This window comes from Thunnus albacares, chromosome 2 (genome assembly GCF_914725855.1).
Source record: "Thunnus albacares chromosome 2, fThuAlb1.1, whole genome shotgun sequence".
In the NCBI taxonomy this organism is placed as follows: Eukaryota; Metazoa; Chordata; class Actinopteri; order Scombriformes; family Scombridae; genus Thunnus; species Thunnus albacares.
Genome location: NC_058107.1, coordinates 34,531,287 through 34,554,842, shown reverse-complemented (window position 1 = coordinate 34,554,842; position 23,556 = coordinate 34,531,287). Strand labels below are relative to the sequence as shown.

At 39.4% G+C, this 23,556-nt stretch overlaps 1 protein-coding gene across 2 annotated transcripts in view; it reads left to right on the top strand.

The window, feature by feature from the left end:
• Positions 1-23,022, top strand: part of cfap299 (cilia and flagella associated protein 299) — an 80,499-nt gene extending 57,477 nt beyond the window's left edge. The window contains exons 4-6 of one of the 2 annotated variants that reach the window (XM_044332251.1): positions 4,808-4,950; positions 19,115-19,244; positions 21,812-23,022. In XM_044332251.1, coding sequence (XP_044188186.1) covers positions 4,808-4,950; positions 19,115-19,244; positions 21,812-21,904 — 366 coding nt within the window. In that variant the 3' untranslated portion in view covers positions 21,905-23,022. Of the gene's footprint in view, positions 1-4,807; positions 4,951-9,464; positions 9,721-19,114; positions 19,245-21,811 lie in introns of those variants that run through there. The other variant, XM_044332260.1, reaches the window with a different exon arrangement.
• Positions 23,023-23,556: the final 534 nt, after the last annotated feature.

Genomic DNA, 23,556 nt, shown 5'->3' with positions numbered 1-23,556 from the left:
TTTGACTTGAATTTGTAAATCCCTCTCTTTTAGCCGTGGGGCTTTGAAAGATTAGCCAAAGGTTTGTGGAGTAATTCACATCTGTGTAGGTTTTCCCTTATTGTCAAGAGGCCGGGGATCCCTCCACAGTTTTCACAGACCTCAATAATTACAATTGTCAACACTGTTCAAGTTTCACTGTTTGTTTCTGAGCACATAAACATGTTCAGAGTGGATTTTTTTTTTTTTTTTTTTTTTTTGAGGGCAGTGAGTACGCCGCCCTCAAAAAATGCTTTGTTGCTTTGAAATGCTTTGCTGTGTTTATTAACTGCACGGATCACGGATTTAAAGGAATAATAATAATCTTTATTGTCCGCATGTGCAATGTGGAAATTTGTTCTTTACCGGTTTACGTAACCTTCATCTTAAGGTCACTGGTGTTTTCCTTTTAGCCGGCTTAAATTTCAACTGTGTACACATTAAAAAAAAAAAAAAAAAGTTTCAAAGAGGATCAAACTGAATATTGAGTATCACAGGATCTCTACCTGGGACCTGTGCAGCGCTCAGCTTCTCAGGCACTAACCAGACTGATGTTTGCCATAAAGCGGGGGGCCTCTCGCTGCCCTGTGAGGTCACAGCACCTGTTCTTGGTAATTGCTGGCAGGTGACGTAAGGCCTCCACTTGTTTTCCATAGCGTAAGGTGGAGGAGTCGTCCCCCCCCCCCGCTCCCTCCAACACTGAGGCTAGTCGGTTGTTTGCAGCAAATAACCAAGTCTGAGTCGATGTTTGCGCTCGCCCGATTCACTGTGAGGGAACTTTTGCTTACCTGTCAAAACAAAAAGTTTTGACAGGTAAGCACTTTGTAGTGCTGTTTTGTGTGCGTTATCATTTTCATTTTCACAGAACCATACATGGATTTTTTTTAAAGGACCAGAGATTTTTCAACCCTGATTTTAAGCCCCAACACATAACACCAAAAGTTGCTGTTTTTCATGACAAACACTCCAAAAACTGAAAGGAAAAATTGAAAGAAAACATAGTTAACACATAATTCTGCTTTGGTCTCACCTTTTGTAAGGTCGGTGGTCATTTGGTTATCATTTAGGATATATATAATAAATATTTACCATTACATAATATACATTTCACAATCAGTGACTTTTGTCTTACCATTTCTACTGTGGTAGCTCTCCCTTTTATAGAGCTGGATGTGATGCAATGTTGCAAATTACTCAGCAGGACTGCTTCATAGCAATATTGGATTTTTATATGATTATTAACATTCTTTTCTGTTTATATGATACAGTATTAAAAGTCAATTGAATTTCCAGACAATTTACTATATCCCAAATACTAATATTGATATCATGATGTAAACAATCATCTAGGCTAGCCAAACTTATTTGGAAGAGGATAACAAGAACAGTTGGAAACATCAATCACAGATTTTGTTTACATACTGTATTTGCTGTATTTTTGCATGCACATTTTTCCTCTTCAAAAAGAGATTATTACCAATATTTCAGGTTTCTAGAGAAAGCAGTTTAGATAATCTGGCTAAAGTGTTGTCTTGTGTAATCATCCGACCACCCGTGTTTCTTGCAGTTGTTTTAGCGACGACGCTGTGTTCCCACATCTCATTATATATGCAAGTTCAGTCTTATCATAACAGACGGAGATGATTGCCACAGCTATGAAAATAAAACCCTAAGATGTAATAAACAGATGTTATCTTTAACATGCATACGCCGCAGATGATCTTTTGTAAGCCAACTTTAGCACATTTTTGCATTATTTATTTGATTTATTCTAATTTTGCCCAGATTTTTAATATTCAAAATAAACAATCCAACTTCTTTGAATAATGCAAACCATAAACAATGAGCTCTAAACATTTAATACACTCATTTTTAACTTGTGTTCTCATCTTTGTTTTTTTTTTTTAGTTCACAGCTGCTACAAATTGCTGTATAAGTATAATCTTAATTTTCACCAAATGTGGGGTTAGATAATGAGGTTGGCTGCAGAGAACAAAAAGTTTTGATGCTGCATTTTATGTAGAGTAAACATAACGGGCAGCCAATCACGAGCCTGTTTTATGTGAAGCCATTATTTATCTTGGTATAATTGACTCACAGTTGTAGACAATCAGAATTTGAAAGACAAGGACCAAAGACTGCACTGAACTAAGATATTTATCTCTTAGAGTGAAACTGGTACATAGTTTTTTGGCCACTACACAAATGTTTCTTACCTCCTTTTGCTTTTACCGGGTCCACCTGATGATGTCTTTTCAAGGCTGGCTACAGGAGGACAGAAGCCAGTAGATAGGGTATCTGGCCCAGGCCCCCAGCCAGCTGTGAACCTGATAGCATCTGTTTTAAATGTTTGAAAGACAGAGAGAAAGGAGCCCTCTTTTCTTCTGAGCTCTGGAGTGCTAGTTATCTCACGCCTTTTTAGTAAAGGGATCCACAGATGGCCCGTGTCCTGACAAATGTGATATCGCTAGCCGAGGTATTCTGCTTGGATCCTCGTACTGCGTTACTGTAGGCCAACAAGTGGGATTCATTGATGCTCAGAGTAAACAAGACAAGCCAGACACAAAAAGAGTCCTCCTCTCTCGATACGAGGCAGAAAAGAAAGAAAGAAAAGCTGCTTTTTATCTATGTGAAGGCAGACATAACAACCTTTTCACACCTGAGTGTGTCCTCTGTTTGGAGTTCTTCCCGTCCATTGTCATCGTGCGTTATCTTAACCATCAAATCAACATGAAAAGATCATTTCATGTTCTGTTGTCACCCGAGGGGATTTGGACAACTTGCCTATCATTTGCTTTGTCTGAATCCGGTGACAAAACCATTTGTCATCCTTTTTTTTTCCTCCAGGTTTTGTCTGGTTTGAGCTCACTTCAAAGACCAGGTCTCTGATGAGCAAGTGGGAATCAGTCTTTACTGTAGATATGTGTGTGTTGTTTACCCTGAAGAATCCAGACCTTTTTTTTTGTTCTTACTCATCATGCGCTATTCATAAATCACAGAGCCAAAATGTTCTCTTATCCAGTAGAGTTATTTTTCAACCCTTTCTGAAATGGTCAGAAGTTGAAGATGATTTTGAGCTATTTTGTTAGTACAAGCTAAACAGGCATCCACCTCTGTATTTTGCCCATAAAAAAGTAGCATTGTAGCATTTGCAGCATACAGAAAGCACATGTCCGAAGAGCTTATATAGGATTCTAAATGAGACGCAACCCAGGACCAAAGTTGGCTTTGTAACATCGAAGGAGAGAAGTGTGTTTTTCATGAGGTGTTAACTGTGAAGTACAGGAGAACTGACATGTATTTCTGCTCTTTTCAACCGTAGCTGCTCATTAATTGTTGGAGCAACACGCTGCTGCCAGTGTTGTAATTATCCTCAGGTCTGCCTGTCTTTAGGTCCTGTTTGGATTCAAGCATGTTTTCTATAGGTCCATTTCAAATCGGGTCTGAAGACACTGGTCGTCATATGGTTTTATCCATTTAGGTTTATTTTGAAATAAGGAAAATAGGTCTTAGGTAATAGGTTATTGTCAGATGTTGATTTGTCTGTAAAACTGGTAATAATTAATTTGCAGTGAATTTGTGGGAAATAGTGTTTATTAAAACAAACCAATTAATATTACATGTAATAAACTGATGCATTTTGAAAAATAAAATACCCTATTATGTCTCTATTTTTTCTTATTTTAGTCAAGTCTGTTTATCCTTTATCTACATTTCCTGTAAAGGGTTGGAGCTGATGCCTGCTGACATTGAGCAAGAGGCGGGGTGCACCCTGGGCAGGTTGCCAGTTTATCACAGAGCTGACACACAGAGACAGACAACCATTCACAGTCACATTCACACCTACAGGCAATTCAGAGTCTAACCTAACCTGCATGTCTTTGAACTGTGGGAGGAAACGGGAGTGCTTGGAGAAAACCCATGCAGGCACAGGGAGAACATGCAAACTCAACACAGAGAAGGGCCCCAGCCAGCAGGTTTCAAACTTTAGAAACCTTCCTACTGTCAGGACACAGAGCTACACAATGCTCTGCACCACCCAGAACAGAGGTGTCGTATATACTGGGTAGACAAAAGTAGCAGTAGTAGGGTTACGATTTGGAAGAACAAAATGACAATATCAAGCCTGATTGTGTCCAGACTAAAGGTGTGAGCTTTACGACAAACTGCTAAAGACAGAAATGTTATATAGGGAATTTGTGGGGAAGTTATGATTTCATTTCGGCTAAAACTTTCACTGTGACACTCTAAAAGTAGATGCATCTATCGCTCTACTGTAAATCTTATGAATATAGTTTTTATCCCTTTTATAAAGACCTTTTTAGCCCCCTTTTTGTCTTTTTATTTATTCATTTTTTTTACTAAAAAGTCCTCAACTATTCACCTAACCTTACAGTATAACTCCACATTTCATGTCATTTCAAGCAACATTCCCACCTCGACTGTAGGTGTGTTGGAACGGAACTGAAACTGAAACTCTAGTTACTGTAAGTCGGAGGATTCAGCGAGTCCCACGCATTTATCTGAGCATGATATTCTGTAGTCAGCCCACCTCGATAAACTCGGGCCATCGCGGGACGACTTAAGTCTGAGTCGTTTTCTGATTTGAACCCGATTCAAAGTATAACATGAGCCTTTTGTATTTCAAAGTATGGGGTATTTGTAACAGATCCCCTCTATCTGTCCGCTTTAACAAGTGACATTGGCCTCTGTGGCTTTTACTGAGGAGAGGCTCGATGGTCGTGATTATTTACACAGAGGGTTTCCTTCTTTTTCTCTCTTTTTACAGTCGGTCATTTTCATAAGGGATCATAATACTCTTGGACAGGAAGTATCTGGCTATATAGACTACGCCCACAGACTCAAGACCCAAGATTTTGAACCATATTTCAGCGGAAAGAAGAGGCTCATGCCAGGACGCTCAGATTTATGGTAAGTCTACTTCCATTGTAACATGTCCATGTTGGTTGGGGGGGGGGACCTTGACTTGAGTGGGATTTGACAAGATTTGAAGGGTAAGGAAATCTTATTATCCAGGATTAAAGATTCAGGTTGACGTGAGAGACCAATATAGGCTTGGAAGGAGCTCTATAAAAGGGCCAGTATAGTTGGTATGTACAGCACCGGCCACTGTGGTCTCAGCATAGATGTGGAATAAATATACACTCCTAAAGTAAATCTGAGCACAGCTGCCAAAGTGCTGAACCTGTCTGGACAAGACTGACGTGATTAGAGTCAGGATTGAAGTGGGTTTAAACCGTGAGATTTTGATCTTCTTTCAATGTGCGGTAAATTTGTCATCACAAATAAATGTTTTAGATGTTTTTGCAAGAGGGAGGCCTTAAGGTTGGTTACATTGATAGATCAGCAAAGTGATTGATTTATCTTTAAATGCAACTGACAACTTTTCTATTTTTAATGCATTTTCTTAACCAACGTCTGGTGTATTTTAGGAGTCGAACACATTATAATGTGCCGAAGTTAGATTCATACTCGTGATTTTTCACATCAGAAAATTGTGAATTTGTGTTTTTGTCTGTGCTCTTCTCACTGGTTTGAAGTGGACTCCTTTGGAAAAAGAAGTCTTCATATCACTTAAAGCCTGAGTGCAGAACTTTAACATATAAATGAATGTCTGTTACATTCAAGCCCTGCCAAACCAGTTCACACAATGCTGATTAAGCCTATCACCGCCAGATAAATCTCTCTGTATTGCACAGTATACAGACCTTTTAAATCTGGTGTCTGGTATGACATTACCATGTTGGCGCACCACTAGTGATGTGTTTTACGTCAAACCAGTAATGATTGGTTTCCCCTCTTTGCATGATGAAGATACTCCAGCGCCAAGCACCGGTCAGGATGGGTGGAGATGCCGAACATGGCGTAATTTCCCCTGTAAATCTGTCACAAAAGGCTAAAAGCTGTAATTTTCACCATAGGACTGTTAATCTGTCACTTTATTAAGTTTTAATATTATTTCAGGAGAGAAAGTAACCATTTAGATTCCCAATATGTGGTCAGTTTATCCAAATAACACCTACGACCAGCTGGTCATCTCGGCCACTAGCAGCCCAACTCCTGAGATGTAACGTACATCGCCATCCTGCGGAAAACATGATCCAATGAACTGATCTGTGCAGCTCTTTGGTGATTTACCGCTGGCTGTAATGTCTTCGTAGCACCCAGAGACAAAAGGGCTCTCCCTTCTTTGCACGGGAAGATTTGAAGACAGTGCTCCTGGGGGCGGGGGCGTATTGCGGACATGTTGGAACAGTTGCCTATTTACACATCCAGCAGACACAGAGCAACATTAGCATTCATTTGGAGTCATGTTTAAGGCAACCTTGTGCAATATTCATTTTCTTTTTAGCTCTGTTTTGGTTTCCACCGGATCCTGAGGGAAATATCTGGATCTTTAGTTGCTAAATGCTCCATTATGTTCACCAGCTAGTTGTTTAGTTTGTCTGCCATTTGGTGCATGGGCAGGCAGTGTACAGTGGGTTTATCAGAGATTGTTTGCTATAAAATAGCTGTGTGCTGTTTTATAGCAGCTGCTGGAAATTAGGTTGATTAAGACAGTGAGAATGAACCAAAACAATGAGCTGAAAGTAGCTAAAAAACACTCCGTAGAGCTAATTCTCCGTGGGTTCACCTTTCGCATTACATGTAGTCATTTGATCTATTGATACATTTAAAAAATAGTGATGAGAGCAGCTTAAAGCTACTACAGTATTTGAAATCTCTTGACCCTGGTAGTATCTTAAGAAGACACAAAACAATCAGAATAATTTGAAAGATAATGTAATCTCTTAAATCTACACATAGCTGCTTTAATTTTTGACATCAACTGTTAAGGTGCTTAAAATCTGTTGTATTTATCCGAGATACATCATGAACTGTACGTTGAACCGCATGCATCAGCATTCAGCATTCAACAATTCCAGGATAAGCCACAAGTGAACTGCTGACCTGACAGGTGTAAGCTAAAATCCCTCAGTGGTTCAGTTAACATCTTAATAATTTTTTGTCCATCAGGAGAGCTGTGTACATAGAGAGCAGTCAGCAAATTACCGGAGCCAAAACCATTCCCACATTCCACATGCTCGTGCATAGTAACATATTACCAACATTTCAGATACGTGCTAGAAATCCCATGAGGACAAACACAACTGGACAGGTGGGAGAATGAGAGTGTGTGTTACATGGTTATGTTCAGAGTTCAGCCAAACGACATGCAGACTGTATAACCTCAGTGACACTGGACAGAACATGTTCTCAAATGGCCTGATGAGGACACATTTTAAAGGTAAATTATGCTTTTTTCTAAAGATCTGGGTCCTAGTTTTGGCCTTCTGTCCTATCGGGTGTAACTTGAGCTTTTACTTATAAATGTATTGCATGAAATCTGGCAACAGTGACTGACTTGGCACACTTTACAACAGAGGCCATTGGGGTTAGCGTGACGATCACAAAGGTTGTAAACAAATCCCCAGATTAACCAATTTACTCAAGTATTTGGAGATGAAAATGATACAGAGGATACCTGAAACCACCAATATCATGTTTTATTTGCATTGTAAAACTGTCTACAATAACTACAAGTAGGTCAAAGTTAGACCAAGAAAGACAGTCAGCCTGGTCACCAGAATAAAACGTTGGCATTGTACATTTCTGCAAATCACAGAAATGTTGAATATCTACATTTGAACATTTCAACAATACATATCCTATCAACAGTTCTAAAGTGACATAGTTCACATGAGATCTATATGACCTGACTTTCTTATTAAGAGGAGGAGGGGTCGGTTGATGGTTAGGAAGTTTGTTGGACAAAAGTTGGATGAAAGTCAGAAATCAGCAGAGAGCATGGATCGAGACCACCTCGAAACCAATGCCCACTGACCTTTTCAATTGACAAAATCGTGTGTTTTTAGCGAGACTCTAATCCTAACCCTAACCCTAACCCTACATTTGCAACTGTTTTTATTTTATTTTTTTATTTTAACCAAAACCATGATCTTTCTTTAACCTTAACCAAGTGGTTTTTGTGCCTAAACCTAACCAGACCACAGCGTTGTCACATCATAAAACATCATCATTCAACTGATAATGGCCAACATTGAGACAGACATTTAACATATCCGTGGTTTGCAGAAATGTACAATGCCAACCTTTTGTTCTGGCGATTGGGTTGAGACAGCGGTTAAGTAGAAGCTCCAACAAACCAAATGGGTATTTAAATCAGTTTACCCAGTAATTTCTAACTTTTAGCTTTGTTTTCACTTCCAAATAAGTGGTTTAGATGAAATGGTTAAACTGACGATTTATGTGCAAACTGCCTGTGCCTGTCAACGACTCACTATTATTGAAACAATGACCAAAACTAGAAAAGTAACACAAAGGTTGTGAAACAAACAAACAAAAGCAGAATTTTCCCTTTAAAAAGAATCCTAACTCATCCACTGATGAAGACCATTAGATGTAGTCCAGAAAAAAGCTAGTGAGTGGACGTTAAATTCTGCTTTTTTTTTGTAACTACTATTTACAAGGTCAAGAATGACCTAACTCTTACTTACTCAATCACAGAACCAAGCATACCGTCATTATTAATGTTCTTAAATAATGATACACATACAAAGTCAATGTTGCAGAGCCTCCCTTAAAAACATCCGTATTTCACAACTTATCGCAAAAATGTTGAGATCATTGAAATCTTTAGTCATGTAAGGGCAACGTGGTTGTTGGTATTCAAAGTACAATATATTTTTTTCCTCTGTAGGAATACATTGTTGCTGCAGGAGCTACATGACAACAAGAGTGACAGCCTGTGTTTTATTTTTGGAAGTGGTTTTCCCCCTCTTTGAAACCAAAGTGTCAGACATGCAACACTTTGTTGTTTTATTTATCCATTTCTCACCATGTGTTCTGACACACAACCCCGATCGTGGCCTTGAACTTGGCCTCCTCTATGGCGAGTGGAAGCCCTAACAAGCTGTAGGTGTGAGTCATTGAGCGAGCATGCCTGGAGGTACAGCCTACTCCCTAATGATGCTTTTATGAGGCTTTCACCCCCCCCCCCCCCCTCCTCCATGGGTCTCCCTGCCCTCCCTCCTTCTGACATCTGATTTCACACTCCCCCTTTCTGTCTCTTTTTTTTACCCATTAAAACTCTACTTTATCATATTTACACATCTCTCTGTCTTTATTTTCAACCCTTCTAACCTTGCGTTCCATGCTCTGCTACCTCTCCCCTTCTCTCCCCTCCTATGTCATCCTCCACCACTCCCTCCCTCCCCCCCCCCTTTTTTTTCATCTCTGTCGGGAACAATAACACCCAGTGTGGTTGCCGCTAAGAGGGAGCAGATGCTGGAGCTGCTGCCCACTCAGTGCACTAAACCTCCCACCGCAGGACTCTGAATCCTGTCCCTCCTCCTCCTCCACAGCCACAAAGAACACAGAGCAGCGACACCAGCGCCAGCTCTGGCCTCCACCTCCCACCTCCAGCAAGGAAGGGTGGATAGGTTCACGTACACAGTCTGCAATGTCTCGAGGGGAAAAAAAAAAAGAGCAGTAGGAGAGTATCTCCCTGGAGCAGTGTGTGTCCGAATTTAAAAGAATAAAAATGAATTAGTTGGAAGTTTTTAAAGAAAATATCAAAGCATGTTTCTGCTCCAGTAAAACAACAGTGGAATAACAAAATAAATGAAATTTTTACCCTCCATCTTTGTTTAATGGGTCATATAGCTCTTTGCAAAGTAATGAAATGTGTCAAAAACACTCACAAACTGGATGCTTAACACTGGACATCACCACCTTTCTCTTCTGAAATTAATCTTTCAATTTATTCATTTTTTTAAAGTTACAAATCTGGATTATGTGTAAAATATTTTTCAACTCTTTTAACACTTTTGAACAGTCCCTCCACCAAATTAGAAACACCAAATCAGAAACACCAAATTATGGAATCAATGAAATATCAGTACAATTTTGAAAGCACAATTTGTTTTCGTTTCTGTGTTTGTTCATCAATAAGAAAACCATAAGAAACGACCAAATAATTCTCACGCCGAGATGTTAGTCAGGCATAGTCTGATATTAACTTATACATATAATTTCAGCGTTTTCCTCTGTCACCTTCAGGATTTCTGCATTTGCATTCATGCTATAGGAGCAGTGAGGAACAAAAATCAGTGGAACGCTGGACTTGGTTTATTTTAGCAGGCACACTGGGTGGGTGGGTCATATAAACATCATTTGTAAAGGCATATGTTGTAAGCCTCTGACCTCCTGGGAAACCTGGTTAAAGTAAATCAAGCGCAGCATTTTCCTTGTTGCATCTGTAGAGAGTTTACATGTAAAGAAGCGGTTAATAACAACACAATATATTGATAAAAATGGCACTTTTCTCGACAAGCTATTGTACATGTTGATAATGAGGAATAACTGAGTGAATGTAGCTTTGTTAGCCTGTGAGAGTCAGCACCTTTTAGATGCAGGTTAAGAAGTGAAACCAAAACCTGACACTGATACTGCACATGTAAGGGGAAAAAACATATTCAAAATATACAATATGATATGTTCAAAGGCTAAATCTGCATTACGTTTATGTCTCCATTGCTTTTTTTTTGTACCATAAGCTTTCAACGCAGGCACACACACACACACACACATAAACGCACACACTCTAGTCCTGACCCTCATCTAATTATCCCACAGATCTGCAGCTCCATGCACCCAGCTTCCTGCCACTCCAGATGTGCCTACAGCATCTCTGATGTCTATTTAATGTTCCCCAGCAAAGTGACCATCTGTTTATGCACTCTGGCTGTTCCCCTCTCCTTCCTCTCTCTCTCTCTCTCTTTCTCTCTCTTTCTCTCAGTCCCTCTGTTTTTAAGAAAGACTTGGAGATGCTGTCCACATATCACATATACGTATGGTCATCTTAATCGATTTCTTTCTCCTCTTTATATCGTTACTTTGTGTTTTGCTTAAAACTGTTCCCATTCTCAAACAAACAATAGTCATCAGAGTAGATTTTTTCCCTTTCTGTAACCTCTCAGCTACATAATACAAATATCCTGTTTCTCATCTGAAGTAAGCAGTACCATACCTTTTTTTTTTTTATTCCCTGAATCTTTTCAAATTCAAACTGCTTTTTGAAACGCTGGATCATATCAAGCTTTTCCTGCAACGCTCGAAACATCGAACTTGAAGGATCCGCACGGTCGAAAACACAGCGCATGCCTCCTCCGAAGCCAAAACCATATTGCCTCCACACTCGGCCTCTGCAATGCACCTGTGTGTCTGGCTTCGTTTTCTGCTGTGAAAATATTTGCACTGCTGTCGTATTTTATTAACTTTTAATACAAAAGAGAAACTGTTCCAGCTCTGTAGGTGATTTAGCGGCACGGACTGAAGCATTGTGTCCGAGCTTTAATGAGGGGTTGGGTGGGATATTCTATCGCAGTAGAGTTTGCCAGCTTGATAAATATTTGCTGGTAAGCCGGAACATTCCCATGTCATGTGTGTTGATCTTCACACATGGCATGCATATACTTTATTGGCTGGATCCTCGGAGTTAAATCCAATCGGACTGTTTATTCTCAGTGCTGATACTGTTTGGACTAAATTTGATAGATTAACTCAGTGTTCCACCTGCAGTAAGATCATCAGAGACCTGCCAGGTTTGATAGGCCGTTCTGTCCGTGTCAGGTGTGTAATTAATATCTGAAATGATAAATGGATGTCTCATATTTAAAGTAGGACTGTAAAATGATAGACTCTTATCAGGCACCGTAAATCTTTCTCGTTAACATGTTATCATGCCAGAATGATTGTCATTAGTGAGCATTCTTTGAATATGAGTGAAGATACTGGGCTGATCGCCTGTATTTTTTAGGCCCTTTTTTTTACAAACAAACGTTGACCCCTGACCTCTCTCAGACAAGGAGCGATTAGCCTCTTGAGCTCCAGTCAAATGGAATATTGGATAAAACCCAGTTCTGTCATGGCTCTGGCCTATGTGTGTGTGTGTGTGTGTTTGTGCAAGTGTAGCTCTGAAACCTTTTCGACTATTGAGAATAGTGTTATTTTGATTTGACAGAGAAATGAAAATCCTTACCCATATTGGCCTTAATGCATAACAATACACTGTATTTACCGTAACTATCCATTTTGGTAATTAGAGTCACCGTCCACAGTACATGTAATGGTCATTCTTTGTGTCTTGTACCCATTTTCACCAAAAATACCCATAGTTTTTACAGTAGCATAGCTTTTTAAACAGATATATGCCTGATCACGAGGCCAAGGTGAAGTCTTTAGATGACTTGTTTGTTCGATCAACAGTCTTAAACCCAACGATATTCAGTTTATAATGATATAAAATAGACAAAGAAGGACGTTCTTACATTTAATTAGCTGGAAACAGAGAATGTTGCACGATTAAACCAAAGAGCCACTTAATTAATTGATTTTTGCCAATTTATTTTCTGTTGACTGATTCAGCTCTGATGTTAACAGCTTAGAAAAGGCTTCCTGGAATCAATAGTAAAGAGAAAATGGGGCAAAAACACATTAATGGTCATGATTATACTCTAGAGGCCCTCTAAGTAAAAAAAGAAAAGGTTAAACCAGTGTTTGCATTATTTTTAAAATCCAAATATAAAGAGAGAAATCAAAAATTTGAGTAGGTGTGTGGTTAGAGGTGGGAGGGGAGGGGGGGGGGGGGCAGTTAATGGGGCTGTCAGCTGGACTCAGCCCATCTCTGATTTGTTGTTGTATTAGACCCACGACTCCCCCAGAAGGCTTAACAGTAATTTCAACTCCTTACACACTACCTCTCAAAACCGAAGAGGCCTTTTGTGATTTACACTGGAAACATTAACTTCAGAAACAGTTACTCGACTTGTATTCTTAATCCACTACAGAAAAAAAAACTGAACGAATACACATGCTAGGTATTTGCTGTTTTATGATATATCATCCACCGCCGAGAGTCCAGCTCCTCTGAGCCCTGTAATGAGACTGTTGACATTACCCTGGAAAATGACCGTCTGGAGATAACAATAGAGCTAAGCACAGTAACTATGGAAAGTGAAAGGACACAGTGCACGTGTCAAACAGCCATGGTAAATGCATAGGGACCCAGGAACCGGTGCTGAGAACACCATCATTGTTTCCACCAAATCCAGGTTCTCACACTTTTACTGGTCCATGAGTCTGGGTGTGGTGCCATCCAGCTGCTGGAGCTTTCTTTGTGACCAAATGTGCACCAACCTTGCAGTTAGTTGCCCTGGTGACAGGTCATATGGGACAGTGAGGGAGGTGGGGCCAATATACATTCAAATAATGTATGAACAAAATTCTCAGCATTGCTTTAAAAAATTATTTTTTTCTTTTTTTTTTTTACGTTTTTTTTTAACCAACTTTTTCATATTCTGTGTTAAAATATCTCACATCTGTCCCATTTTTCTAGCAAAAGTAAGCGGTTCACCATGGAATAAAAGTGGTCGACCAAAAAAATGTTAATTGTTGTATGGCATTTCAGTATAAATAGTCACTGAAACACTGTCAGATCTAATTTACAAAGAGAAGAAGTATGCATATGTCTGTGAGCGAGTCTCAGAGAATATAATTTTCTTCTCAGTTCAAAGGGAAAAACCTCAATTTGTATTTCGTAATTGGGGCATTGCAGCAGTCTATTCTGAAGCTGCTTTACTCAGCTCTGTTGGCAGCTTGAATTAAAAATGCCAAACCTCTCGTCCTACACTATCATACCTTATAATTTTATGCATCAATGTATTTCTCCACACAATTTTGGCTGTTCAGAGGCGTTCGGTACATGTGCTTCCTGGAGGGGAAAATTTCTCTGAACGCTGACAGGAAATGGATATCTGACATCTGAGACATCGGTTGAAATTCATTGTATCTTATAGTAGTATCATAGTATAGAACAGCCAAGTAGAAGTGAACAATATGGATAAAATCTTCATCCACAGCATTTTTCTATTACAATAGCAGTATATATACAGTAAATTTACATAATTTGATTTTAAGATTCTTATATTCATTTATAATGGTGCTTTCACCTGTTTGGTCCGATTTAAACAAACTCCGGAGCATTTACCAGTATTGTTTGGTTCATTTGAACTGGTGTAAATGCTGTCAACTTTAACAAAACCGCTTGAAAAGGTAGTTCTGCCCAATCCCAGTCCAAGTCCAAAGGTGATCGCGGATTTTTCATTGCTGCCCCCCAGACTGTGTAACACCGTCAGCTCTTCCCTGTCCATCGCGACTTTTAAATCCCAGAGCTGTTAAAGTCTTAAGTCTCCAACGCATCAAGACAGAATATAAAAGCAACACAAGGCGATATAAAGAGACACTTAAATACAATTCAAAAGTATTAGATTGGAAATAAAAAATAAGCAAAAATAAAATATCAAAAATCAATTTTGACAAGTCCAAGTCAGTGATCTAGTTGACCAGTTAAAGTTAAGGTAAAATCATTGTCATTCATGTCTAAAAACTATTAAAATGAAACTCTTTTTAAACATTTCACCTTCCACAGTGTGTTTATGGTGTTTTTAGCTGAGACCAATCCAATACAATACAATACCGATGCTGTCTTATTTATTTTTTATTGTTGCACTATTAAGCCAGGTCAAAACTTGCCTTTATTCCCAACTTATTTCTGTCAACATTTGTTCTTTGTAAATACACTCACTGACTTCCACTCCCAGGAATTGAGCCTCAAGATAAAGGCTGATGTGAAGATCATTCCTTTCCCCTTATTCCGAGTGACTGTCTTTGGGGAATACAACAAGCACCCAATCCATGGAAAACCATGTGGCCAGGCTCAAGTCAATCGCTCTCTCAGTAATGGCTGGAATACCTTGCCCATTTTTTATGACTATTCAAAACAGGCCATTCTGCGCAAATATGTATTTACATTACCCAAAAATTGGTGGGGGTCTGTGGGTTTTGGAAAGGCCACATGGGTAAGTTTTTATATTGCTTATACTGTATGTTTGCTTGTAATTTGTAGCAAGCACGCTTAATATGTTGCAGTCAGAAAATATTTTTCAGCACAAATGCAAATGGGTGTTTGCAAACAGGTTTTATGTGCCACTAGGGATTATTACCTCTGAAACGGATCCTGGAGAAAACATTTTTACACCAGCCAAGATATTTCAAAGACTGCAGAGGTCTTACAATGTTAATGTAAACATTTTGAGATGTATTTTACACAATGTGGGTCATTAATACTTTATATCTGCTGTACAGGATAAATTGGCTCCAGTAAAGCATTAGAGCAAGTGAAATATAACCTGCAGCTTTCTGGCACCGCTCCATTACGTTACGGTCCTGTATTTACAACTTCGCCGCTGCAGCCCACTTGACCCCCAAACACAACGAACCGCTTCCCAGATTTACACTGAGTCTCCTCCTTGAGGTCCATTTTTTGTTCTTGGACCACAAACTGCTGCTGCTGCTGGGGAATAGCTGAGGCCTGCATCAGCACCTCAGAGTGTGACATGTGGAGTTATGTTACTAGTGATGAGAACAACTATTGATGAGAACCGCTGAAAGAGGTCACTGTTGTGTAATTGAGGCTGTTGTCTATGGGGCCAGAACAAAATTTGGCATTGAAAAAAAAAACTGAAAAAGGAAACATTGGCATTGAAACATTTGTGTTGGAAAAAGTTGCGTTGGCACTGCAAAAAAATTCCACTCAAAAATAAAACACGGGCATTAAAAAAATTACAATCTTATTTTATTTTGGTATTTTTTTGCGTTATGATGTGTTTTTCAATCTTCAGATTTTTTCTTCATGTCTGTCTTTTTTCATTTTTTTTTAAAATGCTGTCAAGGTTTTTTTTTTCAGTGTAACTGGTTTTCAGTTTCAACTGTCTGTCAGTGTGTTGACGTAGAGAGGAGGGCCTTTGCTGGGCCTACATTACCCAGTGTGCCTTGTGGTTCGATGAAGATATCTGAGGGAAATGGCATCATGGCGAAGATTTTGAGCCAGACCGCTGTTGGACTGTTAATATGTCACTTTATTAAGATTTAATATTTTTTCAGGCGAGAAAGTAGCTATTTAAATTCCCAATATGTGCTCAGTTTATCCAAATAACAGCTGTTTGTAAATCTGCTGCAGCATATTTGGAGATGTTTCAGAGCCGCTGGCCAGGTCATCTCAGCTGCTAGCAGCTCGACCGCTGAGATGATCGGCCGGTCAGCGTCCGTCATCAACCCGGGGAGAAAATAATCCAATGATTTGATCTGATATAATTCCTTTTGGAAGATAAATGTCGGTCTTACAGATGAAATCTAACAATTGTAGCTGCAACATTAGTTTGAATGTAAAGTGAAGCTTCATGTTTTTACTGGACTGAACAACAACGCTGCCTCTGGGGCTCTAGATGTACAGATATCACCACATTTCAGTAAATATAAATGTAATAAAACGAACAGATCAGTAGAACTGTTTTCAGTGCCAATACAAGTGTTTCAGTGCCAATGTTTCCTTTTTCAGTTTAGGTTTTGTTTTCAATGCCAAGATTTAACTATCGCTGTTCAGGCCACATAGTTGTCAGTTGTTCAACTCAGTTCATGCAGTGGTGATGTTAACTTGGAGGAAGTTTTCATTGTACGAACTCTTCTTGAATTCGAATTTTTTTAACATTTCAAACTTTAAAACATGCTGTAATAAAAACAAAGTTACCAAGTACTTCATAGACAAAATGAACAATAATAATTTGGGCAATACAAAGAAACAGTGGTTTGATAAATAAAGATGTCCCAAATTATTTAAGAACAGACATTTATGGCATTTTTTTTTTTAACATCAAACTAATTTTGAGACTAATGTCTTTAGTTTTTCTCATGTCCACATCTGTCTCTCCTCAGCTGAATGCTGTGCTCCGATCCAAATTTAACATTGGAACAATGTAGTATTCAGCACTACCATAATGAGATGTTCTCAGTTCCCAACCAGCCTCATTGTAATTCACATCAACAAAAAGAGAAGATCTGCCAATTTTATGGTTAGGCAATGTCAAACTGATATGCCCGGCTTGCCTACAATAAACTTCTTAAGGACAAATTAATGATTTGACTGAGAGAAATGATACCAACATGCATAATATATCAAACTGAAATATATATATATAAACAAAAAAACAATGCACATGTTAAACGTATTCATTTAGCTTGAAGGTCCGAACATTTTTGTCCCTTTGACTCTGTCACAGAGTCGCACACTATCGCTATGCTGTATCAAAAATAACAGAAAACCTAAAAGCAGAGCAGGATCCAATCGGATGCTGTAAATTAATCGGTCATTTATTTTGGAATTCAACCCTTTCTTTGGTTTCAATAGCTTATTAGCCACAGCTTTACTTTAATGCCTGCCTTGGCGAACTCCAACACAGCGCCCTCAAGATCAAATTGGAAACAGACCTTTTACCTTCTCCCTCTCTTACAAAAGATACATTACTGTGCTTTGCAGAAAAGAAAGGAAAGCAACCTGCAAAGTTCCTCTATAACCTGCTGTTGAATATTGATATGATAACGACGGCTGCGTAACGCTCTGTAATCCATGAAGTTTTCTTTCCTCTGTGAAACATGCTAAGTCATGACCTCAATATGGTGCTCATGTGTCGTTTTAAAGCCTCCTGCTGTGGAAGCCTGTAAAGGAAAAATGTTCCAAAAAAAGCAGAATACCAAATGGTCAGGTAGCACACGCAACCAACTCTGAGCAGCGGTCTTCTTCCTTTAAAAAATCATACATAGTCGTGTAAAACAACGCTTATGTGCAAACATTTGCAGCTGAAACTCACTGCAGACCAAGTGTCAACCATCAACTCCTGTTTGAAATCCAAAGAAACATGCTTGCCTTGCCACTTTGATTTGCATTCCTACTTGTGGCTACAAAATACTGTAGAGTCCCATCTTTCATTATGTTGCAGTGATGCAACTAAACCAATCACAGTCCAACCTGAAACAAAACTACTTACTGTTTTTGAAACTCAAGTGAAATTCAGTAACTGTTGAGCATGTTGAGTTGCTGTGTGTGTGTGTATGTGTGTGTGTGTGCAGTGTTTCAGCCAAACACTCATTCTACATTCCTCCGAGGCGCTCTGAAGACCCCTAGACGCGTTACAACAGAGAACAAGAGAAAGACAGACCACAACAGAAAGTAAGCGGGACTCCTTTAATGCTGAACTATTTTCATTTCATTTTCATTTTTAGAAAATATAACAATGTCGCAGCGGTCCCCCCAACCCCCGCCTGAACGCTACGGGTTGCATCCTTTCATTGAAATACATTGGTTTTGAATATTTTTCTCTGAAGTAATATGTCTTTGCGGGCCTAAAAAAGCAAAAACAAACCAAACGGCCTGGCAGCACAATACAAAACTACTGCACCGTGCATTAAACCGTACTTCATTCCAGCAGTTTTAAAAAGAGCAAAATGTAATCTTTCTGAACAATTCTTCCCACAGAACTTTGTACCCAAGAGTGTTATCACTAAAGGCACTTTCAGACAGCGAGCGGTTGCCTCCGTAGTTTCCAATTTAAACACAACTGCAGCTGTGCGACACGGAAAGAGAGAGAGAGAGAGAGAGAGAGGGCGGCTGCAGCGGACGGAGCTGATGATGGTTGAAATTTTTCATCTTGCCGACGCAGCTCGCTGGGTGACCATGGCGACCGCAGAAACTACAAGCGAGGGAAACGATACAGCTAATTTAACTGATATCTGAGTTTCCCTCCTGAATTACACACTTCCTCACCAGTAGTGAACAAACATTAATGAGGAGAAACATTCATCAGCTTCAGAGTGTGTTTAGACACTCTGGGACCATAAATAATGTTTATAATGTTAGTTAGTGTATTAATAATTGTAATTTTAATAACCATTTTCCCTACAACATGCTCTGATGAGATCAAACTAGGTGGTTAACAGCAGCCTGTCGGGGTTGGTATTGATCATCAGTATTGCCAGGTGGTTTGAAAGCACCTTAAAGCTTCAAAAATGGCTTCATCTCAGTCATCTAACAATTACTTTTACCTTTTTTTCTTTCCTGCAGTTACTACAACTGGAAGACACAGGTGTCCACGTCCAACCCGAGCCTTAACTTCGAGGTGATTTATGACGACCCTAAAGGCCTTCTCTTTAAGAACAAGCGGGACAAAAAGATCCTGAATGTGGACCCCTTGGTAGGTTTTTTGTTGTTGTTGTTGTCCTGCTCTGTTTTTTTAACCCCAGGGTGACAAATGGTCCTGCTAATTAGATCGGTTCACCTGTTCCACAGCAGTAAAAATGTCCCTAGAAAGCAAAAAAGACAACATCTTTAAATCCTTTTTCTGCACCCAGCACTTCTTTAAAACAAATTTTGTTGTGCTGATGGCTCAAGTGTCTAATTTACCACAACTTGCTGATTATTTATGACGGTTGAGACCTGTGTTGGATCCCATGCCCTTACCTTTTTAGTGAGTGTCTTAATTAATCACAGATATCAGACACAAGTCATTTTCAGAGGGAGCCTACACTGTAGGAGAAGCAGACTGAAAAAGAGAAATAAATCGGTGGGAGGGAGAGATATTTGCTTTCCACCTGCACGAAAAAATGGAGGATCAAGGGGTCGAGACAGGTGCTTCCTCCACGCTCACAGTCCGACAGGGGTCCTGGAAGAATAACGACTGACAGACGGTGTTTTTTTCTCTCCAGTTTCCCTCTTTGCTGGGGGGTAGGGAAGTAGTTGGTGGGGCTGAACTATTTTGAAATTGCAGACAGAGCTGTGGGGACTGCGTTTTTGAGGCCAAGCGCCAAAATGGCAGCACAGTGTTCTAGCTGCGGTCGAGCACCGCCCCAACCAGGCTGTCTATTAAAAACACAAGAGAAGGCACAGGAAGCCAGACACAGCAAACCACCCGTGTGCCCAGAACCCAGCTCAGCTCAGCTCAGCCCAGATTGGCTCGGCATGGAGCAGCACTTAACCATCCGGCTTTTAACCCACCATGAGCTCACTAGCTGCTCATGTGGCCACAGATCCGCAGGGGAACCTTCCAAAATCAAGGCTCACATCAACTCATTTAGGGTGGTTTGTTTATTTTTCTGCCTTTGTCATACCATGACCACTTTTCTGTCCTAGCCAAAAAAGTGGGTTGGGGGGTGGAGGAGTTGTCATATTTCAGTTATGACAATGGCTTGATTTGAAAAAAAAAGAAATACTCTGGAAACTGATGTTTGTGGAACAGAGCGAACTACATAGATGACTTGTTAATGACACATTTTGGTTTCCGTAAAAATAGATGCTTATCATTTAGTTCAACCAACATTTCCCATTTTCTCTTAATGTGTCTATGAAGTCATTTTTTATTGGTCTATTTTTATTGACGGGCTTTTGAACTTGCAAAGAAAGACCGCCTCACTTATTAGGACACCCACAAGTGTGTTTGAGGTAAAAGTGTAAATTGAGTGTAATGGCTGGCTATGGATCCACTCCCACCAGAAGCTTTTGACACACTTAGCCTTAAATAAATGTTCCCAGCTGGTAGTGGCTTTACATCTTAGTGGAGGGGCCGTATCGTTTTTTTTGACATTCAAAGTAACACAAAACATCTTGAAAAATGAACAGTTGCAGTCACTGTCAAATTATGCTGCTCTTGGCCTCCCCTGTAATATACCTCTTATTAAAAAGTGTGTTCTGGATATCTGTGGTTTTGTTTAATTGCTAACATACTGACTCTATGGCAGTTTTCACATTTTACACCTGCATGCATTAACTGTTTTGTATTAACATCTTATCATCTCATGACTGTTTAATAGAAAAGGGCTCATTCCAAACCCATTTAGCTTCTTTTAGCTCAATGTTTTGGTCCTCCAGTTGAACATAAACTGTATGATTGAGTCACATGGCTCTCATTAACCCCTCATATGAAACCATAAGCAGCTGTTTTCAGTAAACAAGCTCAGATAAAGACACTGTTCGCTACCTGCCCACCACCAGACTGAAAAGGTTAGTAACTTAGCTTGTTTAGAAAGTAGAATATCTAGCACCTAGTGGCTAAAGGTGGAATTACACTTCTCTGAAGATATTCAACTCCTGTCCAAAAAGTTCGAAACAGAGTAGAGAAAAAACACAAGCTTAAGTCAAGTTGTATAAACAAATATAAAAGAAATAATCATCTCTAAACCACCTGTGTGCACGTTCTTTGCTTACATATTGAACTACTTCAGAAGGCGATGGTATATCTGGAGGGTAATTGGTTTAGAAATATTCTGCCCACTAGTGGTCAAAAATCTAGCTTAATGCAGCTTTAAAATCCTGACTGAAAGTGAAGCACATTTGTATGTAAAATTCACCTTAATACAGTGTTTCTCAAACATTTTCACATCAAGGACCCCTAAACTGACACAAATTAGACCACAGACCTCCATCTGATAAGATTTTTGCTTGTAGATGTTTTATTATAAAAAGTGTATGAAACCTGTGACCGAAATAGTTATATATTTTGTTATTGTGTTAATAAGGATAGAATTATAGTGAAAATAAATTATCCCCCTTTTTGCTGGGGACCACCTGGAACCCCCTCAAGGTCCCTGGAGCCCACTATGTGAATCACTGCCTTAATAGACTGAAGATAAAACACTGTCCAAAACAAATAGCATTAATAACTTGTTAAACATACCTGTACATGAATTACTTTCTTTTTCTTTTATATCTATTTAATTAATTATAAGCACTATAAACTAACTGTTCTAACTCTGTGCTGGTTTCCAGTCCGGTCCTGGCGAGGACTCCAAAAGGACGTTCCTACAGTCGGACCTCTACATCCATGTCGTCTTCTACGACCACAACATCAGGACAGTCTAAGCGTCAGAGGCTGCAGCTGACACGTTCATACATATGGCACGTATTGGGAGAGCACTGGAAGCCTCTAATTTGACTGGAGAAAAAAAAAAAAAAGAGTTGCTGTAGAGGCACCAATCATTTACAAACTGTTCCCCTCATATCATGCATGCCATCTGGGTGGAGGGTGCTGCATAAAATGGCTTTTAAACTGAAGATTCCCAGAGGAAGAAGTGGACGGACCAGTGAGCCAACTCGGAGGCGTTTCCTTGCAAATAACCTGAGATTTCAAATGTCAGTTCAGATTTTATTACATAATCCTTCAGTGAATTGACCAAAAAATATTATTTTAGTTTTGCAATTCTTTTTATTACATTTATTTGAAAACCAAGGCCCAGATCGGCTCAGTTTTTTTCGGTCAGCAGTCTCAGTAAAGGGACAGAAACCTGCTCGGAGACCCCGGGCTCATCTCATCGTTTGGCCTGGCATGTTTTGGGCTGTTTGTCTAAACAAATTAAAGGCGTAAGAGCTTTGAAAGATGATGGGGGTTGCTTTTATGTCCTCCCCCAGGCTGCGGTAGCTCCAATTGGACTGGAAGAATGGGTAATGGGCTTAAAGCATTCCGCATGTTCCCAGATGCAAGGCACACTTTACAGGACATCAAAGTGCTCTATCATTTACATATTAGTCATCCACCGTGACATTTTTAATGCAAGATAACTCGACAAACGACCTGCTTTAGAAATTATTGTGGAAGTACAGAAGATATTTTGCAACCAGCTCCCTTCTAATTTGTTGATTTCAAATTTTTGGGTTTTGTTATTGAAACACATGGTAAGAATTAGTCCCACCACAAGTAACGTTATCTAGGTCTATAAGCTAACAAATTACAAGGCCTGTGTTATTTGTTCATGAATTTGTTTTCTGTAGACACATAGTTTGGGGCACTTTTTCCATTTAGTCACAAACAACCATCCTGCACAGGAAACAGGTCTGTGGAGGCCTTTTTGTACACTTCTAACCAAGAAGCACAGTATTCACTTTTAAATAGATGTTCATCATCTACAGGCTGATAACTTTTTCTCCCCATAAAATGTAGGTTATCAACATAGTCCTGCATGGAAATAAAGTTATAAAAATCAGGTTTCATCTCTCTCATGTTGTGATGATATTAAGGATGATAAAAGGATGGAAAATGTATGTATTCTTCAAACCGATATAGCGGTTTTCCCCCTTGAATCCGTTCTGCTGAAACCTTTTTTTTTGAAAGTTACAAGGTTTAAACAAATTAGTTCATTCTAAAACAAACCTCTAATGTCTCTCAGCCAGCTTGATATCAGAGCAGCCTTTCACTGGCTGCATCTGTTTGTCTGTTTTGACTGAATTGGACTCTCTTGGCCTCATTGAAACAATATGTGTGGTGACACAGGGATGTGGGTTCTGGTTTTGTAAAAACAGGGGTTTGGGGGTCTGGATTCTGTTTTTTTTAGTCAGTGGGTTTCGCTTTTTTTTTTTCTTTTTTTTTTTTTAAAAATGCGGGTTCTGGGACTGTTTTGGGGGTGATGATGAACAAAGTTTGTGAAAAGCTTTAAGCTATTAATTTATTTTCTGTTTTGCAAATATGTTTTTGTTGTTGTATGTCTTTAAATATTTTGTCTGTTTTCAGCTCTGCAAAT